The 24,143-nt window shown below is 48.5% G+C and overlaps 1 protein-coding gene across 2 annotated transcripts in view; it reads right to left on the minus strand.

The window, feature by feature from the left end:
- Window positions 1-1,426: 1,426 nt before the first annotated feature.
- Tdp1 (tyrosyl-DNA phosphodiesterase 1) overlaps window positions 1,427-24,143 on the minus strand; it is a 74,325-nt gene continuing 51,608 nt past the window's right edge. For both annotated transcript variants that reach the window (XM_040742637.1, XM_040742639.1), the window contains 3 exons: window positions 21,895-21,997; window positions 8,606-8,714; window positions 1,427-1,729 (listed from right to left, as the gene is read on the minus strand). In XM_040742637.1, the coding sequence (XP_040598571.1) occupies window positions 1,656-1,729; window positions 8,606-8,714; window positions 21,895-21,997 (286 nt within the window). In that variant the 3' untranslated portion in view covers window positions 1,427-1,655. The remainder of the gene's footprint in view (window positions 1,730-8,605; window positions 8,715-21,894; window positions 21,998-24,143) is intronic.

Consider the following 24,143-nt stretch of genomic DNA (forward strand, 5'->3'; position numbering starts at 1 on the left):
GCTACTTCCGTGAAGAAAAAAAAAAAAAAAAGCCCACGCAAGCATGCACGCAGGTAAAGGCGATCAGTTTTGGTAACCCATGTGTTCTCACTTATTCTTGGGGCATTACTTCCTATGTGTGCTAGCAACTGTGTCTAGAAAAGCACGTAGGGTCAATGCTACCTGACTGGGCTGGCTCAGACCTGCTCCTTGCAGAGCCCACGTTTGTGAGAGTGGCACAGCTTTGCAGACATTGCAAACCTCTTGTGTGCAGATGGTCTCTGATGTTACCACTGTGGTTTCTCCCAGGCCACTCTATAGAACCTCTGTTAGGTGGGTCTTCAGGGATCCAGTGGTCTAGGCGTGTGACCAGGGGACCCACCTATGACAAGCAGACAAAGCAAGTCAGGAACTTGAGGACCATGATGATTAGCTGCGGGTGTGGCAGAAGAGCCTCACACCTTTCTCAGCCTGTGCATGCTGTGATGTGTGACCCCAAGCACCATGGGCACCTTCCAGGTGCATATGCAGCTGCGCCACCACCACTCAATCAAGTCTTGCAGCTGGAGGACCAACGCACAGGGACCTTCGGTATCTCGGATCAGGGCTGGCACACTATGTTGGCTTCCACTGCCAGTGCAGAGGTTTCCCTAGCTTCCTTCCACAGCAGGTTGGTTCCTGGGATCCGGGAAGATTGAAAGTTGTCAGGGTGGAGAGAACAAATGACCTTGCTCCTTCCCTGAGCAGGTGAAGGAAGAGCATCTCTGGACATTGATGTAGAATGTTATTTTAAGGTCTTGATGTTTTTGTTTATGCTGTATTTGCTTAACTCTGTGAAGCTGATTCTTTGTCTAACACCTGATGATCCTAATGGAGAGCTGAATGGCCAATACTGAGGCAGGAGCCAGGGTAGGCGGGGCAGGCAGGCAAAGAGAATAAATAGAGGGAGACCGGAGGACTGGAAGGAGCAAGAACAAGGAGGACGCCGGGGGCCAGCCACCCAGCCACCCAGCCACCCAGCCACCCAGCTACACAGCCAGCCATGGAGTAAGAGTGAAAGGAAGATATACGGGAGGAAGAAAAGGAAAAGGCCCAGAGGCAAAAGGTGGATGGAATAATTTAAGAAAAGTTGGCAAGAAACAAGCCAAGCTAAGGCCGGGTGTTTGTAAGCAAGACTAAGCTTCCGTGTGTGATTTATTTGGGAGCAAGACTAAATAGCCAAAAGAGTAAAACATCACACTATAGGACATGGACAGTGGAAACATCCAACACAAAGTCAAGCTGGCACCATCGCTGAACCTCGAGCTCAACATCTGGGCTACGCTGTCTAGCCAGTGAAACTCAGGGATCCCAATACCCACACTGGGGTTACAAGTGCACTGCCACCATGCCTGTTTTTTTCATGCTTGCTGGAGATTGGCAATTTCATTCCAGTCACATACACATGTTTGAACACTACGGAGTTTAATGGCTTGATTTCAAGAACATATAAAAGTGAATTAAGAAAATAACACTTCTTAGTGAGAATGTTGACAGTGACCATCAGACACATAACCAAAGCTGACTTCTGTAAAGAGTCTGGTACGAGTGCAAATAGGAAGATTTTAAGGGAGCTGAACATTTACGACAAACTAGAACATTCAATGCCTTATACTCAAGCTTCACAGAGCTCTGTCTCAGGAAGGCACCCACATGTTCCCGTGTGTATCAGGTGCTTTGACATAAGGAATGTTCCAAATCCATGGCCGATCTGGGGAGAAAGCACATCACATCACATTTACTTGGGTATCTACTGACATCAAAGCATTTGGTGCTCAGGTCTCCAAGTTGTGAGAGTATTTTCTGAATCAGCCGCAGATGATGCGGCCTGCAGACAATGGCTTCTGTAAAGGTTCACGTTAGAACTGATGAGTAGATGGGCATGGGGGACAGGTCAGGAGAAAGCTGGATGAGGCCAAGTAGCAAGTAAGACACAACACCTGGCACGTAACAAAGACCTAACACACAGCGGCTACCTGCCCCCTCCCCCTCCCCCCTTAGTGTGCATGTGCACACCCTTTCCTGTGCACGTGCTGTGCAGAGGGGAGGGGTTAACTCTGGGCATCTTCATTGTTACTTTTCACCTCATTTTCCGAGATAAGGTCTTATTGAATTTAGCTCATTACCGGGTGAGATGGACTAGCCAGCAAACCCCAGGAATCCCACCACTCACACCAGTCATTTTGTGTGTGTGTGTGTGTGTGTGTGTGTGTGTGTGTGTGTGTGTGTGTGTGTGTGTGTGTGTGTGTAGTTGCTGTGATCTGAACTTAGGTCCTCAAGCTTGCATAGTGAAAATTTCACCCACTGAACATCTCTCCAGCCCTTCTTTTAGGAAGCTGAAGAAAAGGACAGTAACGGCTGGTATATTTCTGCTCTCAGCTGTTCACATTTAACCAAGAGGCCTTGGGTCACATGCACAGAATGTCTTTGTTATATTAAAGTTTAATGATCGGCAAGACAAGAGCTCTATAAATGACTCAAGACCAATGTCGCAAATAACAGGCCTGGGTCTCTACCCTGGCAAGAATGCCCATGAAGCCTACTAGCACAATGAGGATATGTTCACTAAATGGAGCTCCTCCCTTTTAACACACACACACATAGGCACACACACACACAGGCACATACATAGGCACACACATACATACACACACACACACAGGCACACACACAGGCGCGCGCACACACACACAGGCACAGGCACACACATAGGCACACACACACACACACACAGGCACACACACACATACACACACAGGCACACCCTGAGGTTGACATTAGATGCCTTCCACAGTCATTCTCCACCTTATTCACTGAGGCAGGCACTCTCAATTGAACCCAGAGAGCTTGCCAACACAGCTAGGCTGATTGGCCAGCTTACTGTGGCAATCCCACCACCTTCTGACCATTAGAATCACGAGTGAGCCACCATGTTACCTGATAGTTATGTGGGCTCTGGGGACTCAAACCCCAGTCTCCATACTTGTGTGCTCAATGCTTTAACCATTAATATCCTGGGCTCGCTGATGTTCTAGATTAAAACTGAGAACTTCAACAAATCACTCAGAACACAATGCTATGGCTAGAGTCACACCATTGCAAAAGAACCAGGCGATGGAGAGGGTGCAGATGTATCTCGTGTTCAAAGCCAGTCCCCATCACTGTCTCGGAAAGCGCTGCAGACTGATGGACTTCTAGGGTGCTGATTGTAAATAGATTCGCACCATTGTAAGGACCGCCAGGCAGTAACCCAGCACCGCAAACCTGACTTTGGGAACCTCCCCCTTCTCAGCAGATGTGATGGCAGCTCAGGGGACAGTCTGTGCTGAGCAAGCACTCCAACAGCCACACACTGAAGGATCTGAAGGAGTTCTGAAGGCAGCAACAAATTATCATAATATCCTTGTTGCTCTGGCCTTGAGAGCCCGGAACCAAACCCCTTTTTGTTAAGCCGCCAAGCCTGTTGGAGGGTCTGGGGCGGGCAACGGCCTTGGGCCTGACTTCCCACTCTATCTGTGCCTCTGCTCTCTTCCACTGGAAACATCACCTTCTGTGCTGGATCCCTTACTACACATCCTTTCCATGTCTTTCTCTGTGGGGTGACAACTGGCCCTGCTTTGTTTCCAAGGCAGAGGCCACACTGATTCTTTCCGTGAGCACGTCACAGTGATGCACAGACTCGCAAACCAGCCAGAAACTTCAAGACCAGGGTTACATTTGCGCCAGGCAGGGACCTGGGAAGCTCCCTGTTGGTGGATCCCTTGCAGCTCAGCCTTATAAGCCAACAGAATGCCAGCATCCTTGGGTGGATCATTTCCTATGCTGGCTGACAGGTCTGCCACTACCTGGGAGACAGAAAAACAGCCACAGGGAGAAGAGGGGAGCCATGCCATGCTGTATCTACAATCAACGACTCCTGGAAATCCACATTGATACTCACTGGCTTGGAGGAGACCTGTTTTAAACAATCCTCTTAAATCCTCCAAAAACCTCCCAAAAGAGAGCGTGCCCTGTAATCTCCTCACACGTGCATTCGGCATAGTTTTTGAGTGCTGGCTAGATGCCAGGGACTTTGCTAGGTGCCGTAGATAGAAAGGTGAGCCTGATGTGCAAGCCTCATCGAGGGAACTTAGAGCCGAAGTGGGAGGCAGTAAAGCAGGTGGCACTGTGTCTGTGGCTGGTTCCCTAGCCTGGGTGGCGAGAGCCTCCCTAGACAGCTTTAGAATAAAGATCTGTCCAGTCGCAGCCTGGAAAGCTCACCTTGGAGGGTCTGCGCTGGGGACTAGCAATGTGTATTTGGATTAAATTCCAAGCTGACCTCAAGGCAGTCCTAGCTTAGGATCCAAGGGATCATGAATTTAGAGGGGTTGGGGGGCATGGGAAGAGTTGGAGGGGCGGAAATGACGTGAATACAGTGTACTCACATGTGGAATTCTCACGGAAAGCGACTATTAGAATATTCTGAGGATCTTTGAAGCTCTGTGTGCTTGTCTCCTTCTTGAATGCACTGTGTGCTTCCTCTTCCCACTAAGCTCGCTTCTCTTTCTTCTTTCTTTTCTTTGTTCCTTCCAGCGCTGAGGATCCAGCCCCAGGGTCTCACACACACACTCAAGCACCGAGTCACAGCTCTGGCTTTCAACACGTGTTAGGTCAAAGTGAGACAGGCTTTTCTCTTCTATTTTCGGTTGTGAGCCTAGCCTTTAACTGCTGAGCTATGCCTCCAGCCCGAGACAGGCTTTCCTCTAACCTTTGCACAGTTTGCTTTTTTAATATATGATTCAAAGAATATCTGATTTTTTTAAAAAAGGGAGTGCATAGCAGAGACGGTATGGTGACCTGTCCTACATCCTCTTTAAACTGGGCAAATGGAAATGCCATGCTTTAAGGGTCTGATGAGACCACGGGTTCCCTTTTACACACATCCTTGCCAGCACTTGTCATTCTACAATGCTGGTGGGAACGTAAACTAGCCCAGTACTATGGACTATACAGAAGTGTCTCAAAAACTGAAAAACAGATCTACCATATGACCCAACTGGAAGACTCCTGGGTGATTTTCCCAAAGAATTCCAAAACCCATCACAGAGAGACCAGTACACCATGACACTGTAACGCTATCCACAGAGACTCAGTTACAGAACCAACCTGGTGTTAAGCACAGAAGAATGGGTACAGAGAACGTTACATTTATATAAAACAGTTCAGCTACAAACAATGAGGTTATGCTGCCTGCAGGAAAAGGGTATTATATCAAGAGAATCAAGCCAGTCCCAGAAAGACAAATATGCTTTCTTTCATTTGGCTCCTAGGTTTTTATATACTCACACAAAACCTTTACATAGAAATGCAGGGAGAAACGAAGCAGTCTAGGGACACAGGGGGACTGATGGGAGTGGGGAGGGGTGACAAGGGAGAAGGAATAGGAGAAGAAGTTCAACATAAAATACACACTTGGATGAAGATTTAAAAACCTAGAGCAGGGTGTATGGCTCAGTAGCAGGGTGCCTGCCCCACACAAGCTGGCCCTGGGTTCTAAGCATGGGAAGGAGGGAATAGTTTTACAAATACCATTCCTATTAGTAAAATGGATTTGTCTAAACACACAAGTAACCTAAACTTGATGAGGGTGAGGATTCACACTTGTCTGTCTCACCCAAAGTTCAAGCACTGTGCTGGCACACAGTAGGCTCTTAATATTATGTAACTGTAGAGAACTGCCAACTACCACCGAAAGCAAGGCACCCCAGGACCTAAGTGTTAATTTTTGTCACTATCTCTGATCATTTTCTTTGTTCCAAGATAATATCTGACTGAGCTTCCACAGTGGGAAACTCCTGCACTAAGCTTTTTATGTGGACCTCTGATTTAAAAAAAAAAATGGAATGAGACATTGTATGTGTTACCATGGTTCAAAAATCACTTTTAAACATGAAGTGCTTTTGAAATGGTCTTAACAACTCATTTTCCTTGGCCTTAGTAAAACACATCTGTATGGGTCACAGAGCTTTACAGAACATTGGTTGTATTTGGAAGGTAATATTCGAATTACCGGCATTATTCTACACACTGCTGAGGGAATGCAGAAGATAAAATAATACTAATAAAACATAATGTTCCAATTTCTTTTATATGTATCTTTCAAGGAAAAAGCCTAAGAAACAAAAAAATTCAACAAAGCACTATATAAAGCATTTTGTTCACTGGTCAAATAAAAGAGAGCTAACTTTCTGTAGTCTAGGACAATGCCTACCACTGGTAAAGAGACCTAACTTTATCTATAGTCTAGGACAATGTCTACCACTGGTAAAGAGACCTAACTTTATCTATAGTCTAGGACAATGTCTACCACTGGTAAAGAGACCTAACTTTCTACAGTCTAGGATAATGTCTACCACTGGTAAACTTTTGAGCTGTTAGGAGTTGTTCCTACTAGAAGAAGGGAAGGGACTTGAGGATATTTTCTGGCTCTGTGATCTCTCCCATTCTTGCTTTCCTACTCCTCTGGAGACAAGGACTACTGGATGGGGCTGGAATCCAGCCCCGGCTAGGGAGGGCAAGGCTTAGAGTCAAACCCTAGGAGGCAAGACCCAAAGCAACCATCCCGGGTACTTCTTCTCTATAACTTGACTTAAAAGAAAGGAGAACACAAACCCAAAGAATAGAGAAAGGAAAGAGAAATGTAGCACAAAGCCAGAGGCAAAGGGGACTTACCTACGAAAGCTATAGACTGAAAAGTCATTGTTCAGGAGGGATAGGGGATGGGGTGACACTAATTCACTGTCCAGTGTGCATGGGACTACAGTAAACCTTGCAATAAGGACAGCTATGATAAACCCAGCCAGTGTTTATGGACTGCTAGCTGAACTAGGGACTGTGCTAAGCACTTGATGGACTTCATCTCAGTTAGTCTTCTCCAGAGCCCTGTAAGAGGCACCGACACTCCCCATTTTGTCTTCAGAGACACAGGCCTAAAAACCAACTGCCCAAGGGCCCTTAGTAAGCTGGACAGATGGCACATAGTAAGTTAATTTGAATCATGGCTTCCTTTTTCAAATTTTATTTTTGTGGAGGCTAAGGTGGTTACATTCTGTGAAATCCTGGTAAGATCTATGTAACCTTGCTGCTAGGATGAATTTGTATGACATACCAACTCCGAAAGCTCAACAGAATGGTCATGTTCTTAAACAGAGAGAGGCAATGTCACCTGCAGGCTAGAGGATGGCACAATGGCAGAGGACACTGGTCTCTGTCCCTATATCTCAACACAATCTTGAGAAATGGGGCCACCAGACGGGGAGTTTGGTTCACCAAAAGTCCCAAAGGGAGGTTGAAGGCAGGGAATTTGCCAGATTCAGTTGGCACTGCTGTGGGAAGACAGGGAGCACTGGCTCCGTTGAGGAACTGAGGATTGCGGACTATTAATGGGGTGACGTCATTCAAACCGTCCCGGCAGAAAGTTTCCTCTGTTCGCATTTAACACATTTGCACATTCTAACTTGGCCACTCACGGAGACATCTACTTTCCAGAGTATGCCAGTTATGACTGCATAGTAAGCTCTTGTCATTTGAAGTTAGAAGTGATTCCTGATGGTACATTTCTATGGCCCTGAACCCACGACAGAGACTGACATTCTTGGGGCGATAAAAGCTGCTCAACAGCCTATGAAGATGGTCACCTGGGACAATGCCTGGCCTGGAGGAGGATGTCTTACCCTGTAGAACAGTGGTTCTCAACTTTCCTAATACCGAGGCCCTTTTAGTTCCTCATGCTGTGGTGATCCCAACCATAAAGTTATTTTGATGCTACCTCATAACTGTAATTTTGCTACTGTTATGAATTGTAATATAAATATCTGATATGAAGGACCCTTGAGAGGGTCATGACCCACAGGTTGAGAAATACTGCTGTAGACAGTCCTATGGATTTCCTATTGGGAAGTATACTTGTCAGGGCCTCTAAGGAATTCAGAGTCCAGTGCAGCAGGTTTCAGAGTGTGGGTGACCGACCTCTCCTTGGGGTGTGTTTGTGAATCAAATTTATTTCCTAGTGGCATAATGCCATCATGCTACTCTCACTTTGATGTGCGTGTGTAGATGGTGCGTATAAGGTTGACATCACACCAGACTGAGTGACAGCAGCTGAGAGTGTTCAGCAGTCAGCTTTTAAGCTACACAATAGAGATGCTTTTGAAAACATGAAGAGATACCGCCTCCCTCACTAATTTTTTCCTTTAGTTTTGGAACTGGCCACAAAATATAATACAGTCATTTGTTATTTTAAAACCAATAGATCAATACATATTTAAACGTTTTCTAGTTTTGCATCCATTATAGTAAACACACACACACACACACACACACACATTCACGAAGCTCACATAAACTAAGGCTCTTTATGATGCCTGGTAACTGAGTGCAGATGGGTTCTAAGAACGAGCGGCCTGAGAACCACTTGGCTCCAGAGAGGGAAGAGCGAGCCCCTCTGCAAGTCTGAGCTTCCAATGGCTCACATGCAGCCCAGGGGCACGTCCCGGGTGGCCCTCTTCCGGTACGGGCCCGGGCCTGTGTCCCCTCATCAGTGTCTCACCTTTACTCCCGTAGAGCTCTGGGGGCAGGTCATAGGGCACTGGAAAGGAGGCTGCTGGCTCACAGCTGCTGGAGAAGAATTTCTGCTTCACTCTGAAGGTGTCCAGGCCCTGCAGACACACAGAGGGAGGCCATGACTGAATCCAGGAGATCCTAAGAAGTTCTTTATCTTTACCATACCCACAAGAATACTAAGCGATTTCAGAGCTGTTTGCAACACTGGCTAGGCAAGGATGCTCCATATCTGTCTCCCCCAAGTTATTTTCTCCTGTGAAACTAAGAGAGGCTGCATGTAAGAATGAAGTGAAAGCCTGTGCGTTTAACAAGGCACACGGAGGGAACAAGATGAACGGTAATGGGTGTGAGTCTGTCTCTACCAAATACCGTTCACACACAGTTGGCTGGGAGTTCCAAGATTCCCCGGATGAAAACATCCCAGAATACTTTCAACATGGCTGCAGTAATAGGCACCTGCTTGGAGAAGGAAAGGGAAGCACATGCTATGCTTTACGTATGATGAAGATGTGCCAACCTAACAGGGTAGGAATAGAAAAGTGGAAACTCTTCTAGCCCTACCATCCTCATTCTGAGAGCTCTAGAACGAAGAGTTAGTCTCTACTCTGAGTCAAGGTGGGAGGGAGCATCTCCTTCCTGGCTGCTGGGCCTAACACATTAGAGCCACCCTGAGGGACTGCTACATCATCCTGGAACCCTGCTTTTTTGTTCCATTGTCCCTTACTCCTCTGTCTACCCAAAACACATACATATCCTAAAAGCATAGCAAACAGTGCTAATGTCCTAGGAGCTGACAAACGATCAACAGCAGGCTCTCAGTACCCAGTGGGTTTTTTTGGGGGGAAGGGGGTAGTCACAGACACTGTGTGGGAAGGCATGGCAGTCACTCAGTGGGTTTTTTTGAGGGGAGGGGGTAGTCACAGACACTGTGTGGGAAGGCATGGCAGTCACTCAGTGGGTTTTTGGGGGGAGGGAGGGGGTAGTCACAGACACTGTGTGGGAAGGCATGGCAGTCACTCAGTGGGTTTTTTGGGGGAAGGGGGTAGTCACAGACACTGTGTGGGAAGGCATGGCAGTCACTCAGTGGGTTTTTTGGGGGGAGGGGAGGGGGTAGTCACAGACACTGTGTGGGAAGGCATGGCAGTCACTCAGTGGGTTTTTTGGGGGGAGGGGAGGGGGTAGTCACAGACACTGTGTGGGAAGGCATGGCAGTCACTCAGTGGGTTTTTGGGGGGAGGGAGGGGGTAGTCACAGACACTGTGTGGGAAGGCATGGCAGTCACTCAGTGGGTTTTTTGGGGGAGGGGAGGGGGTAGTCACAGACACTGTGTGGGAAGGCATGGCAGTCACTCAGTGGGTTTTTTGGGGGGAGGGGAGGGGGTAGTCACAGACACTGTGTGGGAAGGCATGGCAGTCACTCAGTGGGTTTTTTTGGGGGGAAGGGGGTAGTCACAGACACTGTGTGGGAAGGCATGGCAGTCACTCAGTGGGTTTTTTGGGGGGAGGGGAGGGGGTAGTCACAGACACTGTGTGGGAAGGCATGGCAGTCACTCTGGGTTTTTTGGGGGGAGGGGAGGGGGTAGTCACAGACACTGTGTGGGAAGGCGTGGCAGTCACTCAGTGGGTTCAGACACTTTTGAGTTCTGGCATCCACTAAGCCATGTGAATACTATTTCTCTAGCTGAAGCTATGGAAGAGCTCCCAAGAGCACATGGTAACTGCGCTTATTACTTGTAACCCTGTAGTATTTCTGCTTCCTTACCCCTCCAGTGGGCTTCTTTGCATGACAGGACACTAAAAGGGAAGGTGCTGACCACAAAGCCATCCAGGTGAAACAGGAATAATGGGCATATGCAGCACAGTTATGAAACAATGATGTCATCAGGTCAGCCTCTTTAAACATAAAGCCAGAACTGTATCCATCAGAACATGGGACACATATTCCAGAACACATGTGAACATACATTAAGCCCCTTACCCTCTTCTTGGAAGTTTCCTTCCTCTATGGGGAAGTCCAAGATCCCAAGATCCTATATAAATATGTCAACAGTCCTTTGTCCTCAGGGAACTTGGGAACTTTTGGCTATTAGACTGTCTAGGTCCTTTCTGTCTGATGTGATGCTCACTTGGAGTCCCTACTGAGATACATCTATGGACCTGAGGGTGACAGACTAACAGCGTTCCCTTCTGGATTAGGCACGGCACCAAGCTCTGGATATACATCAATCAACAGAGACATCATCATTCCTGTCCTTTCGGAGTGCACATTGTGGGGGAGAGCCGCTAAACAAACACGCTTGTATAGAAGTCTAAATGATTGCAACTTTGGTAAGTGCTGTGAGGAAGTCTTGGAGTACTCTAGGAAGAAAAGTGGCCTGCTTTAGACTTAGTGGTCAGCTGTTGCCTCCCTCCAAAGGGTGATACTGTGATCTAACTGGAAGATGAGTAAGGTTTGCAGCTAAGTGTGGGAAGAAAAATACTGCGGGTGGGGGACAGCAGCTAGAGGTGCAGAGTGGCTATGGTCTTCCATGTCCTGGGAACTAAGAAAGGTATCAGTGTGACATTACTGTCTCAATTTCTTCATTTGTCAAGGGAGGGTGGCCATTCTTCACACTCATGTTTGTCCTAGTTTCGTTTCTATTTCCTATGAAGACCAGTTAACTTGGGGAAGAGAGGGCTTATTTCATCTAATAGATTACAGTTCATCATGAGGTGAGTCAGGGCAGGAAGAGAACATGAGTGGACACTGCTGCTCACTGGCTTGTTTCCCGTGGCTTCTGAAGCCTGTTTTCTCATACACCCCAGGATCACCTGCCTAAGGGTGGCACCACCCGCAGTGGGCTGGGCCCTACCCCATCAATCGTTAATGAAGACAATGCCCCACAGGCTTTCCTTCAGGCCAAACTGGTGGAGGCATTTTCTCAGCTGAGGTTCCCTCTTCCCAGATGACTCTAGCTTGCGTCAGGCTGATAAGCAGTCAACCCATGCAATGTTTGAACCTTCGGTTCCCAGGACAAGTCCTGCTGCATAGTGGGTCTGCAAGAAGAACTGAGCTGCAGGCATGAGGCATGAGATTGAGGTGTTTGCCCTGCCTGCTTTACTGGCTTCTGATGAACAGCAGCTGTGCTAACACATGGGAAAGTGTCTTGTGCACATTAAGAACCACAGAGGAGTGCTGGAGACGCAGCTCGGTGGTAGAAAACTTTCCTAACATGTACAGTGCCCTGGGTTTAATCGCCAGCACCACAAGAAAACAAAGCCATAAAGGCCCACAGGCAGGTATGACGTAGCAGAGATGCTAACTGACAGTGAGAAGCAGTGTGCGACACAGGCCTGGCAGGAAGGAGACACAATAAAGACAGAATGACTCACTTCTGAGGCAGGCTAAGGAGAGGCTTTGTAGAAAACTGTGTTTTAGCTGGGTTTTGCGGACTTGGTGTCCACAAACAGCGATGGCAAGGAAGAATTCTCGGGGGAGAGCAATACAGTCAAGGGTAGGTTGGAAAAGCTCATAGGAGGCACATTTCAGGGTGCTGGGTGTAGTGACGTGTGTGTGTGTGTGTGTGTGTGTGTGTATACTTGTCTACATGAGGAGAGATGTGGGCATCTGTGCTCTGTACATGCCAAGCCAGGTTATTAGTGACTCAGGCATGAGTCAACCTGGAGGTGTTGGGGGAGATGGAGATGTCTTGTTGCTGGGAGCCCTCATGTCCATCAACTGGAGATGCTGGAACACTGAAGTATGGCTTGAGCTCTTAATGTCAAGCCCTACCTTGAAGCAAAGAGCTCACAATCTATGCTTACCTTGTTGCTTATACTGTTTGAGTTGACTGCCTATACCCCACAGTACCTCAGAGGTCCATTTAAGAGTCTGTCTTTTTCATCAGCTAATACTAGGGAGCTGCTGAGGTCTTGAAGGGGATACCTCATTGGTGACGTAGCTAGAAGAGCTTGGGTCGTGGACTGGACTGGAGATTGCTCAGTAGGTAACCATGAGTTCTCCCGACAGAAGCAGGAAGTGGACATTGTAAGAGGAGACAGTATCAGAACTGCTTTAGGGTGACACAGGGCACCGGAACAAGTGTGTCTAAATGTGGGTGTGCTCTGTGATAGTGAGTGGCTTACACAGTTGTCCACAGTCTCCCCCTGTCTTTGGGATTTGTGGTCCTATGCTCTTTCTACCAAGCAAATACTCGATCTCATATTTGCCACCAAGAACCAGAAAAATGGAAGATCTTGCAACTGTAAGAGTCTTTAACTCCTAGACTCATCATCGTCTTTGATAGCCATGGAGTCATGGAGGAGTTTTTACAGCTTTAACCCAGTTTAGATGCCCTACATGTTCCAAGCCTGGCTTCCCTCTTATGATGTCTGACCCCAGGCACAAGAATGTTTGAACCATCCATGTCTGATCCAATATGCTTTTTTCTTTAATGCCATGTCTGATCCAAATTCTAGGGTATTAAAGAAAAAAAAAGTACCACTTTTCCCTTCAATCTGCATGTCAAATTATTTGAGGCTGTCTTCTAATTATCATTATTTATATATCACAGTGGTATTGCTTGGCATTTTACAAAATAGAGGAAGGCACCCTCCCATGCGTAGATACTTGAGACAGCTAAGACAATGCATTTATAAAACACCAGGTGAGAGGGTGGACATGAGTCACACATGACAAATTGCTGCCTCCCTTCCCCACCCCCCCCTCAGCTGAGAGAGTGAAAGCACTAGTTATTGCTGGGATCATTTAGGCTCAGCGGCTTGACTCAATTAGAAAGAAGTCTGCTCAGTTTGCAGTCGCAGATATGGTTTATTTTGTTAGCAACCTTGAGTGTAAAACTACATGATATAATGGTTTTTGTTGTTGTTGTTTTGTTTTTTAGACAGGGTCTCACTGTGTAGTCCTGGCTGACCTGGAATTTTTATGTAGACCTGGTTGGCCTTGAATGCACAGAGACCCAAGGTACTGGGTAGATCTGGAACAGCAGCTGAGTTTGCCAGAAGCAGCCAGGAGTAAGCCTACTTTATCAGATGGGCCAACAGGTAAGGAAGGAAATCACAGAAAGGTGGCAGCCTGCCCTTCCCCAGATGCTTACAGCTAGGGCTTGAGGAAAGCTCACAGAGTGGGCACATCAACAGGGCTCTGGAGAGTAGGAGCTTTGGTAGCCGAAGGGCTGTCTGTGAAGAGTAGCTTAGAGATGAAGAGAAGGGTTGATGCAACATTATGGGGTTGGCATCCAGACTGATCTGGCTAAAAGCCTAGCTGACTGGCCTTTGCTTCCAACTCTGTAGTTTGTGCCTCTCCCATCTCCAGCAGCAGCCTGGGGAACAACCAGGCTTGTTTCAAACCCTTCGCAGGTTCAGCCTTTTAATTCTCCTGTGACTATAAATTTGCTACGAGTTGGTCCCCACTACAGGATAGGCTTATGTGAGTAAATGACTGTGCTAGTCTAGCCCAGCTGACAAGCAGGATCCCATTCAGACACCCTTTTAAGACCTTTCTCCACGTGCCATTTTGGCTCCTTAGATCTAGATCTCTCAGTCTCTCAACTTGGTGCACTGGAGAGTTCTTTTCTCGGTTCTTGGGCATTTCTCCAGTCTGTCTCTTTCCACGTTATTTCAGTGGGAGTGGCTGGTGTGGCAGAACTTAAGAGGTTATGAGACATGCTACAGCTGGCCTCCTGTGAAACTGTGGGAGCCTAAGCATTGGCTGGGCAGAGGCGTGTGGGCGGGACCTGTGTGCAGAGAGGCGATGAAGAGGACACGTGCACAGCGCCTGTGAGTTTCATTAGATCTTCCAGCCACCAGTCTTAGCCGAGCCTATCAGACTGACAGTAAGGCCATTATTTGCTAGTGCTATGTGCCATCCTTGAGAACAGCAGAAACAACAACAATTTAACCAAAACGGAGAGGGGAGAAAGTAGACTTGATGAGGGAGGTCAAGGCTTTCTGATTTTATTTGTTTTTAATCCCGACTACAGAAAAGTGGGAGCCCTTTGCCTCAGAAGCAAATAAATGGCATCTCAGAAGAGACTCGAAAGGTTTTCTGTTCTGTCAAGGGCAGAAACATGTTATCTTCATCTAGACCAGTGGATCTCAACCTTCCCAATGCTGGGGACTTTTAATACAGTTCCTCATGTTGTGTTTCCCCAACCATATACTTATTTCATTGCTACTTCATATCTGTAATTTTGCTACTGTATGAATTGTAAATATCTGATACACGACACCTGTGAAAGAATCATTGGACAACTTCTCGCTCTCAGAGGTTATGACCCACAGGTTAAGAACAGCTGTTCTAGATTAATTTTAAAGTGTCCAATGAGCCTGGATAGATGGTTCAGTGGGTAGGAGCATTGACTGCTTTTCCAGGGTACCTGGGTTCAATTCCCAGCACCCACATGGCAGCTCATAACTGTCTGTAACTCTAGGCCCAGGGGGACCTGACACCCTCACACAGATGTACATGCAGGCAAAACACCAATGCGCATGAAATAAAATAAATAAATTTAAAGTTACCAATGGCATTTTTGTTGTACCTAAAGCATACTGGCTCTCCAACTCTATAGTTTTGGGGTCCTAGGAGTGCTAAGTCACATGGCCAGTTACTGACTGCTGAATGATAGATCTTGTCACAGCTGTGGGAAAGTGGAGAACCTCTAGTCACATCCTCTGCCTGTTGCATGCTACCTGCTCCTGTTTGTAATGTGGGTCTCGGGTCAGCATGCAGGACACAGTGACTGCACGGGCTCACGGGTGAAGGACAAAAGCAGCACCTTTGGGTGCTGATGACTCAGAAACCTGGGGCGTGGGTATAGAGCTCTGCCCAGGAGGCACAGAGGAGACTGACGGGGAAGGTGGATCTGGCTGACATCTGGCCAGCAGGCTGACCAGCAGACTCTGGATGCGATGAGTCTCCAGTAACCATGGGATGAAATGCATTGAGGTGTGTCTCACTAGCACCAAATCGGGCACACTAAGATGTAACTTCTGACCTCATTTCACAACAAGCTGTGGTCACTGTTACAAGTCAGTGAACACTGTAAAGTTAGGGTCAACACAGAAATCCTTAAGACATTCATTAGATGAGTATACAGGGATTGATACTGTATTGCAATTTGTACTGAAGTTGCAGACACACATACTTTGGTGTGTATGTGTGTGTGTGTAATTTCAACAGAATTGCTTCACGTGAGCTCATCTACAGTTCAAACTGCTTACAACACAATTTGTGGTGACTGGAGGATACACTACTCACAGTGCCACGACAGTAAGCCTAGTCTCAACTCTGGAAACTTAAAAGTATCAACATCAACTAGTGGCCATTTCCTCAGAGTCCCCACATGCTCACAGACAGTCTAGCAAGGGAGTGGTGACATCAATGATCCCAAGAGTGGGATATGCAAGGAGCTCAGGTTCCAGGAAGCCATAGGATGAAGAGAAAAGAGTGTCTGGGGGGGGCACTTGAAGTTTTACACACACACACACACACACACACACACACACACACACACACACACACACACACACACACACACACACACACAGAGCTAGTGTTGGAGGCATGAAGCTGCCTTCTGAAGTGGATTAGGCCTGGCTAGAGGGGAGATCCTAGTAAGATCTGAGGGTTTTGCATGGTGGGAACAAGTGCCAGGAGGGGCTGGAGAGAAGGCTCAAAAGTTAAGAGCCGCTCCTCCAGGGGACCCCAGTTTGATTCCCAGCAACCACATGAAGGCTTACAACTGTCTGTAATTCCAGTTCCAGGGTAACTGACACCCTCTTCTGGTCTCCACGGGCACCAGGCAAACACGCGATGCACAGACATACATTCAGGCAAACACTCATACACTTAAAATAACGAAATAACTAAGTGAATAGAAGTGCCAGCAATGAGAGGGAAGGGATGTGGCGTGGGCAGTCTGGAATCGTGGCCTGGAGGAAGAAAGGAGGTCTGCTAAGGACGCAGCACCGGCAGGCTTGCCGTCGATGAAGAGCATCTGGTACATTGGTGGCAGGGTGAAGCAAGGCTCACAGATGGCCTCTGGGACCCTCAGGGAAGGAAGCAGAGGCTGTAAACAGTTGGCATTCCCTGGCCGCAGGGATGACCAGAGGTGACATTAACAAGCAGCACTGGGTAGTTAGGAAGGACAAGAACCAGTGATTAAAAGATAGGAGAGAGAGAGAGAGAGAGAGAGAGAGAGAGAGAGAGAGAGAGAGAGAGAGAGAGAGAGAGAGAGAGAGAGAGAGAGAGAGAGAGAGAGTTGCCATAGGTATTTCTCATTCTTCAAAGCAGGCAAGTGGGGTGACCAACAACAGTAGTTCATTAGCAATCAGACCGTCTGGCTAGTGTCCTTTAAATGATTAAGCTGATTTTGCTGACATTTGCAAATGCCACATATCCTCAAGTACCTTCTGAATAATATAAGTGGTAATCTATAATTTAAAAATTACGTTTTATAAGATTCAAAGGCTCAGGCAATTGGCTTGTGACGCAGATTTGTCTTTCCACAGTCCAGGTGGGACACAGTCCACCCCAGCAAGTCCTGCCCTGCAACCCTATATCAGGAGTCCAGTCTGCGAGACCATGCCACATCCTCACCCCACAGTCCCAGCACATAGAAAACAGTAGTTTTCCTTGACTATAATGCTATATTTCTCTGCAAGCTTCTGCCCAAAACTGGGTTGAGCACTCACTTCTCAAGGACCAAACTGAAGAAACTCCTCGCAGAGCCTTTCCCAGGCCCCCAGCTGAGCCCATGCTCTCCAGCTGCCAGGACTCCTATCTGGAAATGTCCCTGAGCATGCATCTTATCATGTGTTGCATGAACAGTGTGTATCTATGTATCTCAATGCACCCTCAAGATTCCTGAGAATGGGACTGTAGCCTGTTCTCACTCTTTCCCCAGGGCTCACCACAGGGGAGGCCTCAGGTGCCTGTGGACCTGAATGGGCGTTGATGATGTCAGCCCTGGGCCACTGACTGTTCAGCTCGGAGCCTGCGATGGGATTCGAGGAGGGACCTGAGCAGTTCCACGGCAACCCTCTCTTTCAAAGACAGGCGATAATTCCTGAGCTTGAGTGATCGCTGGCTTCCCTCAAAGTCAACCCCACAGACAGCACTTCTGCTGTCTTTTCAGAAGTTTCCCATGACAGCAGGCCACACAGTAGCTCTGATTCAGTCCCTTCCTCTATTAAGAAACCAAACACCACATCCCAGAGACCGACAAGACCCCCGGCAGGTGAGGCACTCTGGGAATCCATCTCTGGGGCGGCTTTAAACTCACGGCACCTTTCTCTGGAGCCAGACCCTCTACTGGGGGATGCACCAGGAGAGCCCCGATGCAGAAGGCAGACAGAAGCCCAGGAGCAGAGAGTCACACAGAGTGGCCTTCACGAGTGGGGGCAACTGGGGGCAGAGAGAGCTACACAGAGTTGGGCTGGCCCTCCTTACCCTCAAGTCTGAATTATCAGGAATTTCTTTGATTCCACGGCTTTCTTCAGACCTTTTTTGACTCCCTCCTTTTGCAGGATTAACCTTATTTTTATAGAATGTAAGGACAGAACACTGTAGCCCCTGAGTTTTCACTTAGGCAGGCTGCATGCCACCCTCATGGCTTGACCCTCGGTGCATACCTGGGACATGTATCTTTCTGACCACACACACGGTGTCTGACTGTGACCATGAGCTCCCTGAGAACGCAAGGTCACAACACCTGTGTGTCTTTCTCGCAATGCCTACCCTTAATGCTGCGCCCAGCCATTTATGACTCGCTGAAGGGCACAGATACCTAACTGGATGGGATGGTGCTGGGACAGGGCTGCGGCTGGCTAGTTCTCATCCACTTTGTAGAGGAAGCCACTGCTAAGTACTGTGCTAGGCCCTAGAGATAAGCCAGCAAACTGCCAGAGATCTGTGACCTTCTAGTATGTTTCTTTTCGTCCTGTCAAAACCATCTTTTATTTGCTACAAGGAAGAATGGCAGAGACAGCAAATAAGAGGCGTCCACACATGGAAAGGCCACAGGGACAGCACTTTCAGTCACGTGATTAGCGCAGCCTCGAAGTTCAGGTAACTGCGTTTCTTTCTCTTTCCCTGTTCTTCTCTTCCCCCTATCGATCCCTCACTCTTCAGCCCCCCCCAACAAACAATAAGAACAACAAAAGCAGAACATGGGTAAACAGCTACAGACCTGTTAATCCTTCCTCGGCCAGTGCGGTAACGCTTCAATAAATCGGTCCATCTCAAGCTCCCCTGCAGTCAGTATGTGAGATACACTGTCATCATGCCTGCGGCTGGCTCCACAACGGGCGGCATCCATCTTTTATGCTTGATGGACAGTCTTTCATAAATAATGCAGATGTATTCTTACCTCAAATGCGCTGTTTGTGCCTGGCCTTGCTCTTAATAAAGGCACTTTGGGGATTTTAAATGATTGTTCTCATTTTCCACTACGGCCTTCCTCTAATATACAGGAAAAGAATATGTGCACTGAGGGGAGCCTGGAGGACACGGGTGGCATTTCTCTCTTGTGAACATTCCCACGGTCAGGGATCAGCTCAGCGCAGATTTTACAAATGCCAACAACAAAAGCCAATAAGAAAGACAAGGAATATATTCCATATCTAGTCAGTACTGGGGGACAAGTCTTACCCATGAAGCCTGTCCCCATAGCCACAGCAAATACCTGAGCACTGTCGTCAAGAATCACCAGCTTGTCATTTCCCAGACATGCGACAGAAGTGAAAGACGAGGGAACGGCCTCAGGGTTAAAACTTATTCTCACTGTGGGACATCAGGGGCATCACTTCCTTGTCCTTCAAGTAGGTCACCATCTACCTTCCACGGCTGTGGCACTGGAATCTAGCCGTAGCAGCCAGCGGATGCCGAAACCTCAGGACAGCAGCTTAGGGTGGCCAGTTAGTCACGGCCTGAAAGCCCCCGGGTGGAGAAGGACGGTAAGGACTGGCAAGTGGGGGAGAAAGAGGTGAGAGCTGCTCCCCAGAGCACGGGGAGGGGGAGAAGAGAGAGCCCTGCAGGACGTGCTAAGAAAGAGGGCGTTTGGCAGCACACTGTGAGACTGCGAATCCATCACTGCCCGTGCGCTGACTGAAGTCTACGGCTAAGCTCATGGTCCCCCTTTAGCTAGACCTAGTTCAGCCAGAGCAGCTCACCACGGGCCTATCCTTAAACTACAGCAAGCAGTAAAAAGGCAAAGGAGAGTGGTATTAGCCATCTCCCTGTACAGGCAACCCTAGCTGTATCCTATGGTCAAGAGTGCACCCAGAGTGTGAGTGTGTGTCTGTGTGTGTGTGTTGGGGGCGGGGTCCTAGGGCCTCCGGAGCTCAGAGAAATGAGTCTTCGGAAGTATTGCTTCTACTGTGTACTGAAACATATGGCTCAGGCCACCTGGTCCTCACAGGCACAGCAGACACTTCATCTGGTGTTTGGCTATGGAAGCTGTTAGCCACTTGAAAGCTGCCGAGGAGCTGATGCACCGGGCATCTTGAGAGGCCGCTTCCAACATGGCACATTTCTGGGGGCTCACTGTCACATGTGTCCTTAGCTAAACCTAGAACTCTTTACTCCTCAGCTTTGCTATTGCCAACTCCTTACCAGGTGTGATGTGCCTTCCGACCTGTCCCAGTACTCTAAACCCTCCCCGTCTTCCCCTCCCCTACCACCAGCTCCCTAAGTCCTGTGCTTGGCTGGGCTACCGCTTTGAAAGCTTGTCGTTTCCCACCGTAGAAGCCTTTGCATCATGCTTTATGATAGTTATTTAAATATGGCTATTAACCTCAACTTTCAACCTCTAGCCAGGTATCCCATGTTGAAAGCATGGGTCTTGGATTAGAATTTGGGCCCTGCTACCAGACAACGTTGGGTCTGCGCTGTGACTGGGGGAGAACATTGGGTCTGCGCTGTGACTGCGGGGGAGAACGTTGGGTCTGCGCTGTGACTGAGGGGGAGAACGTTGGGTCTGCGCTGTGACTGGGGGGAGAACATTAGGTCTGCGCTGTGACTGGGGGGGAGAACGTTGGGTCTGCGCTGTGACTGGGGGAGAACGTTGGGTCTGCGCTGTGACTGGGGGAGAACGTTGGGTCTGTGCTGTGACTGGGGGAGAACGTTGGGTCTGTGCTGTGACTGGGGGAGAACGTTGGGTCTGTGCTGTGACTGGGGGAAGAACATTGGGTCTGCACTGTGACTGGGGGAGAACGTTGGGTCTGCGCTGTGACTGGGGGAGAACGTTGGGTCTGCGCTGTGACTGGGGGAGAACGTTGGGTCTGCACTGTGACGGGGGGAGAACGTTGGGTCTGCGCTGTGACTGAGGGGGAGAACGTTGGGTCTGTGCTGTGACTGGGGGAGAACGTTGGGTCTGCGCTGTGACTGCGGGGAGAACATTGGGTCTGCGCTGTGACTGGGGGAGAACGTTGGGTCTGTGCTGTGACTGAGGGGAGAGAACGTTGGGTCTGCGCTGTGACTGAGGGGGGAGAACGTTGGGTCTGCGCTGTGACTGGGGGGGAGAACATTAGGTCTGCGCTGTGACTGGGGGGGAGAACGTTGGGTCTGTGCTGTGACTGGGGGAGAACGTTGGGTCTGTGCTGTGACTGGGGGAGAACGTTGGGTCTGCACTGTGACGGGGGCGGGGGGGGGAGAACGTTGGGTCTGCGCTGTGACTGGGGGAGAACATTGGGTCTGCACTGTGACTGGGGGAGAACGTTGGGTCTGCGCTGTGACTGGGGGAGAACGTTGGGTCTGTGCTGTGACGGGGGCGGGGGGAGAACGTTGGGTCTGCGCTGTGACTGGGGGAGAATGTTGGGTCTGTGCTGTGACTGGGGGAGAACGTTGGGTCTGTGCTGTGACTGGGGGAGAACGTTGGGTCTGTGCTGTGACTGGGGGAGAACATTGGGTCTGCACTGTGACTGCGGGGGAGAACGTTGGGTCTGCGCTGTGACTGGGGGGGGGAGAACGTTGGGTCTGCGCTGTGACTGGGGGGGGAGAACGTTGGGTCTGCGCTGTGACTGGGGGAGAACGTTGGGTCTGCGCTGTGACTGGGGGGGAGAACGTTGGGTCTGCGCTGTGACTGAGGGGGGAGAACGTTGGGTCTGCGCTGTGGGGGGGAGAACGTTGGGTCTGCGCTGTGACTGGGGGGGGAGAACGTTGGGTCTGTGCTGTGACTGGGGGAGAACATTGGGTCTGCGCTGTGACTGGGGGGGAGAACACAGGAGTCCCATTCACAACGAGTGTGACCAAGTGTGTGGGCGACGCGTGACTCACGAATGCCGACGGCAGGAAAAGGACCCCGAGCTCGTAGGAGCGTATCATCAGCTGGGTGCCGTTCTTCTCCAATGTTCCCCAGGCAGCCTTGGACAGATTCGCGCTGTGGAGACAAGGACACAGAAGGGGCTGTCTCAGTGTGGCATCTCCCTGTGGGTCAGATGTACACAGCTGCGAGAGCACTGGTCACAAACCACGTAGCTGCAATCACGTTGGTTCAGCTCTGAGCAAAACTGTGGTGTTGAAAAGGAAATTTAAGCCTCACTTTGCTGCAATTCTCAGGATTTATCTAACTGCTAATTAAGGACAGCTTCACCCTCACTTGTACCCGGCCTCCCAGGCAGTTATTAAAATGATTATCTTCCCAAGAAGTATTTTTTTTCCATGTCTAAATTCCATTTTCTTTTTATAGTCCTGGTACTGCTATGTCTTCCAGTTTTGTTGTATATAAAAGCAAGAGTTAAGAAAAATCTATGGGGCTGGAGACAGGGCCCAGTGGTTAGGGGTGTGAGTCAGTGAGGATCTTGCAGACAAGTAGAGTTCCATTTCCAGCACCCCTGTAGGTCCCAAGCACCTGCAACTCCAGATCCAGAGGATCCACTGCCCTCTTGTGGCCTCCACGGGTGCTGCACCCAAGTGCACAAATCCATACAGAGACACATACACATAACTAAGAATAATGAAAATAAATTCTAAAACACACAAAAAATTAAAGAAAAACTGTTAATAGTATCATATACATGTAGCCACTTTCTGTCTTTTGGGGGGGAGGGACAACTAAAGCTAGCTGCTACTTTCACTTTAAAGAAAACAGCTCCGGGGGCCACCAGCCTTGTGCTTGCAGTCAGAACGAGATGGCTCATTTAGAAGTGTGTTTAATATAGACAAAGAGCTGCGGGTATGGCCTTAAAAAAATCTCAGCGCAGCAGGAGGAAGGAGACCTGGAATAGACACAAAGAAAGTGCCAAGATCACTTTGGTTCTCATTTATACACTGATGCTAAGAAGCTGACTTCCCAGAGGTGAAGAGGAGCATAGCAGTGGCTGGGGGCAGGGCTTAGGGAGGGCGGGGCGGGGGTTGGGAGTTGGGGTGGAGAGGACCAGGTGGAGAGGACCAGATTAATTGGTGGCTGACTCAGTGACCAGAGTTAGAATTAGCTCCTTATACATTTATTTATTTAGGGAAGGTGTGCTTTATTGTAGCTCATAGTTTGAGGGTACAGTCTGTTATGGCTTGGCAGTGACAGTGACTGTAGCTTTGGCTGTAGGACCATATAGCAGCTGGCAGAGAGGGATGGACGCTGGATCTTTCCTGTTCAGAGGAATCTTCTAGAAGCATCTCCATGGACATGCCTAGACATTTGTCTTCTAAATAGTTCTAAATCTTGACAATCAAAATTGAGCATTGTGTGTGTGTGTGTGTGTGTGTGTGTGTGTGTGTGTGTAAAATCTGAGGACAGCAGGACACAGGTGCTATGAAGGGGTAAAATGGGGGCACTAACTGGGAAGAAGAGAGGGAGAGAGGGTATGCAGAAGGGAGAAGAAATGACAGTAAACGAATTTGAAAAAGCTATAGGAAAATCTTTTCTTTTGTAAGATATACATAATTTCTCCACACAAAATGAGGTTCCCCAGGAGCTGTAGACTATGTAACAAAAACTCCAGTGCCAGGAAAGGGATACTTCATGTTGTTGATCAGAAGGGTCCACAATACCTCCCAAAATATAGACTATCGCTACTGTCCTTGATTACCTCCCAGAAATGAAAACTCTACTGCAGAAGTCACTGCACACTTAGGTCACAGGACTCAGAGGAATCCTGTTGGTTCTGACCTGGAAGCCTCCTCTCTGAAGAGCAGCACCTACCAGCACTTACAGCATCTGAAGGTGTTATGCCAGCGGCTAAGTTAAAAGCAGTCAACAGCCCTACCAGCTGTAAATTGTGAGAACTTCTTACACATTTTAAGAAGGAATAAACAACAGGAGTTGAAGAGACATGAAGAGATGAACGTTTACAGAGATGGAGATGGCTTTTATTTTGACGTGATCACTGTACATTGTATACAGTATTCCCCGAAAAGGTGTGCAAGACTAGGAAATTTGCTCTGCTAATTAGTAAGAGTAAGCCTACTGCATAGCTTTAAAAAAATCAACTAGGTTTGCCCAAATTCTATTTGTCTTTACAGATGAATATCAGGAGCTGGGTGTGGGGATGCAAGTGTACGATCACAGAGCCCTAGGTGGGGGTGGA

The sequence above is a fragment of the Mesocricetus auratus genome, unplaced genomic scaffold, assembly GCF_017639785.1.
Source record: "Mesocricetus auratus isolate SY011 unplaced genomic scaffold, BCM_Maur_2.0 Super-Scaffold_15014, whole genome shotgun sequence".
Classification (NCBI taxonomy): domain Eukaryota; kingdom Metazoa; phylum Chordata; class Mammalia; order Rodentia; family Cricetidae; genus Mesocricetus; species Mesocricetus auratus.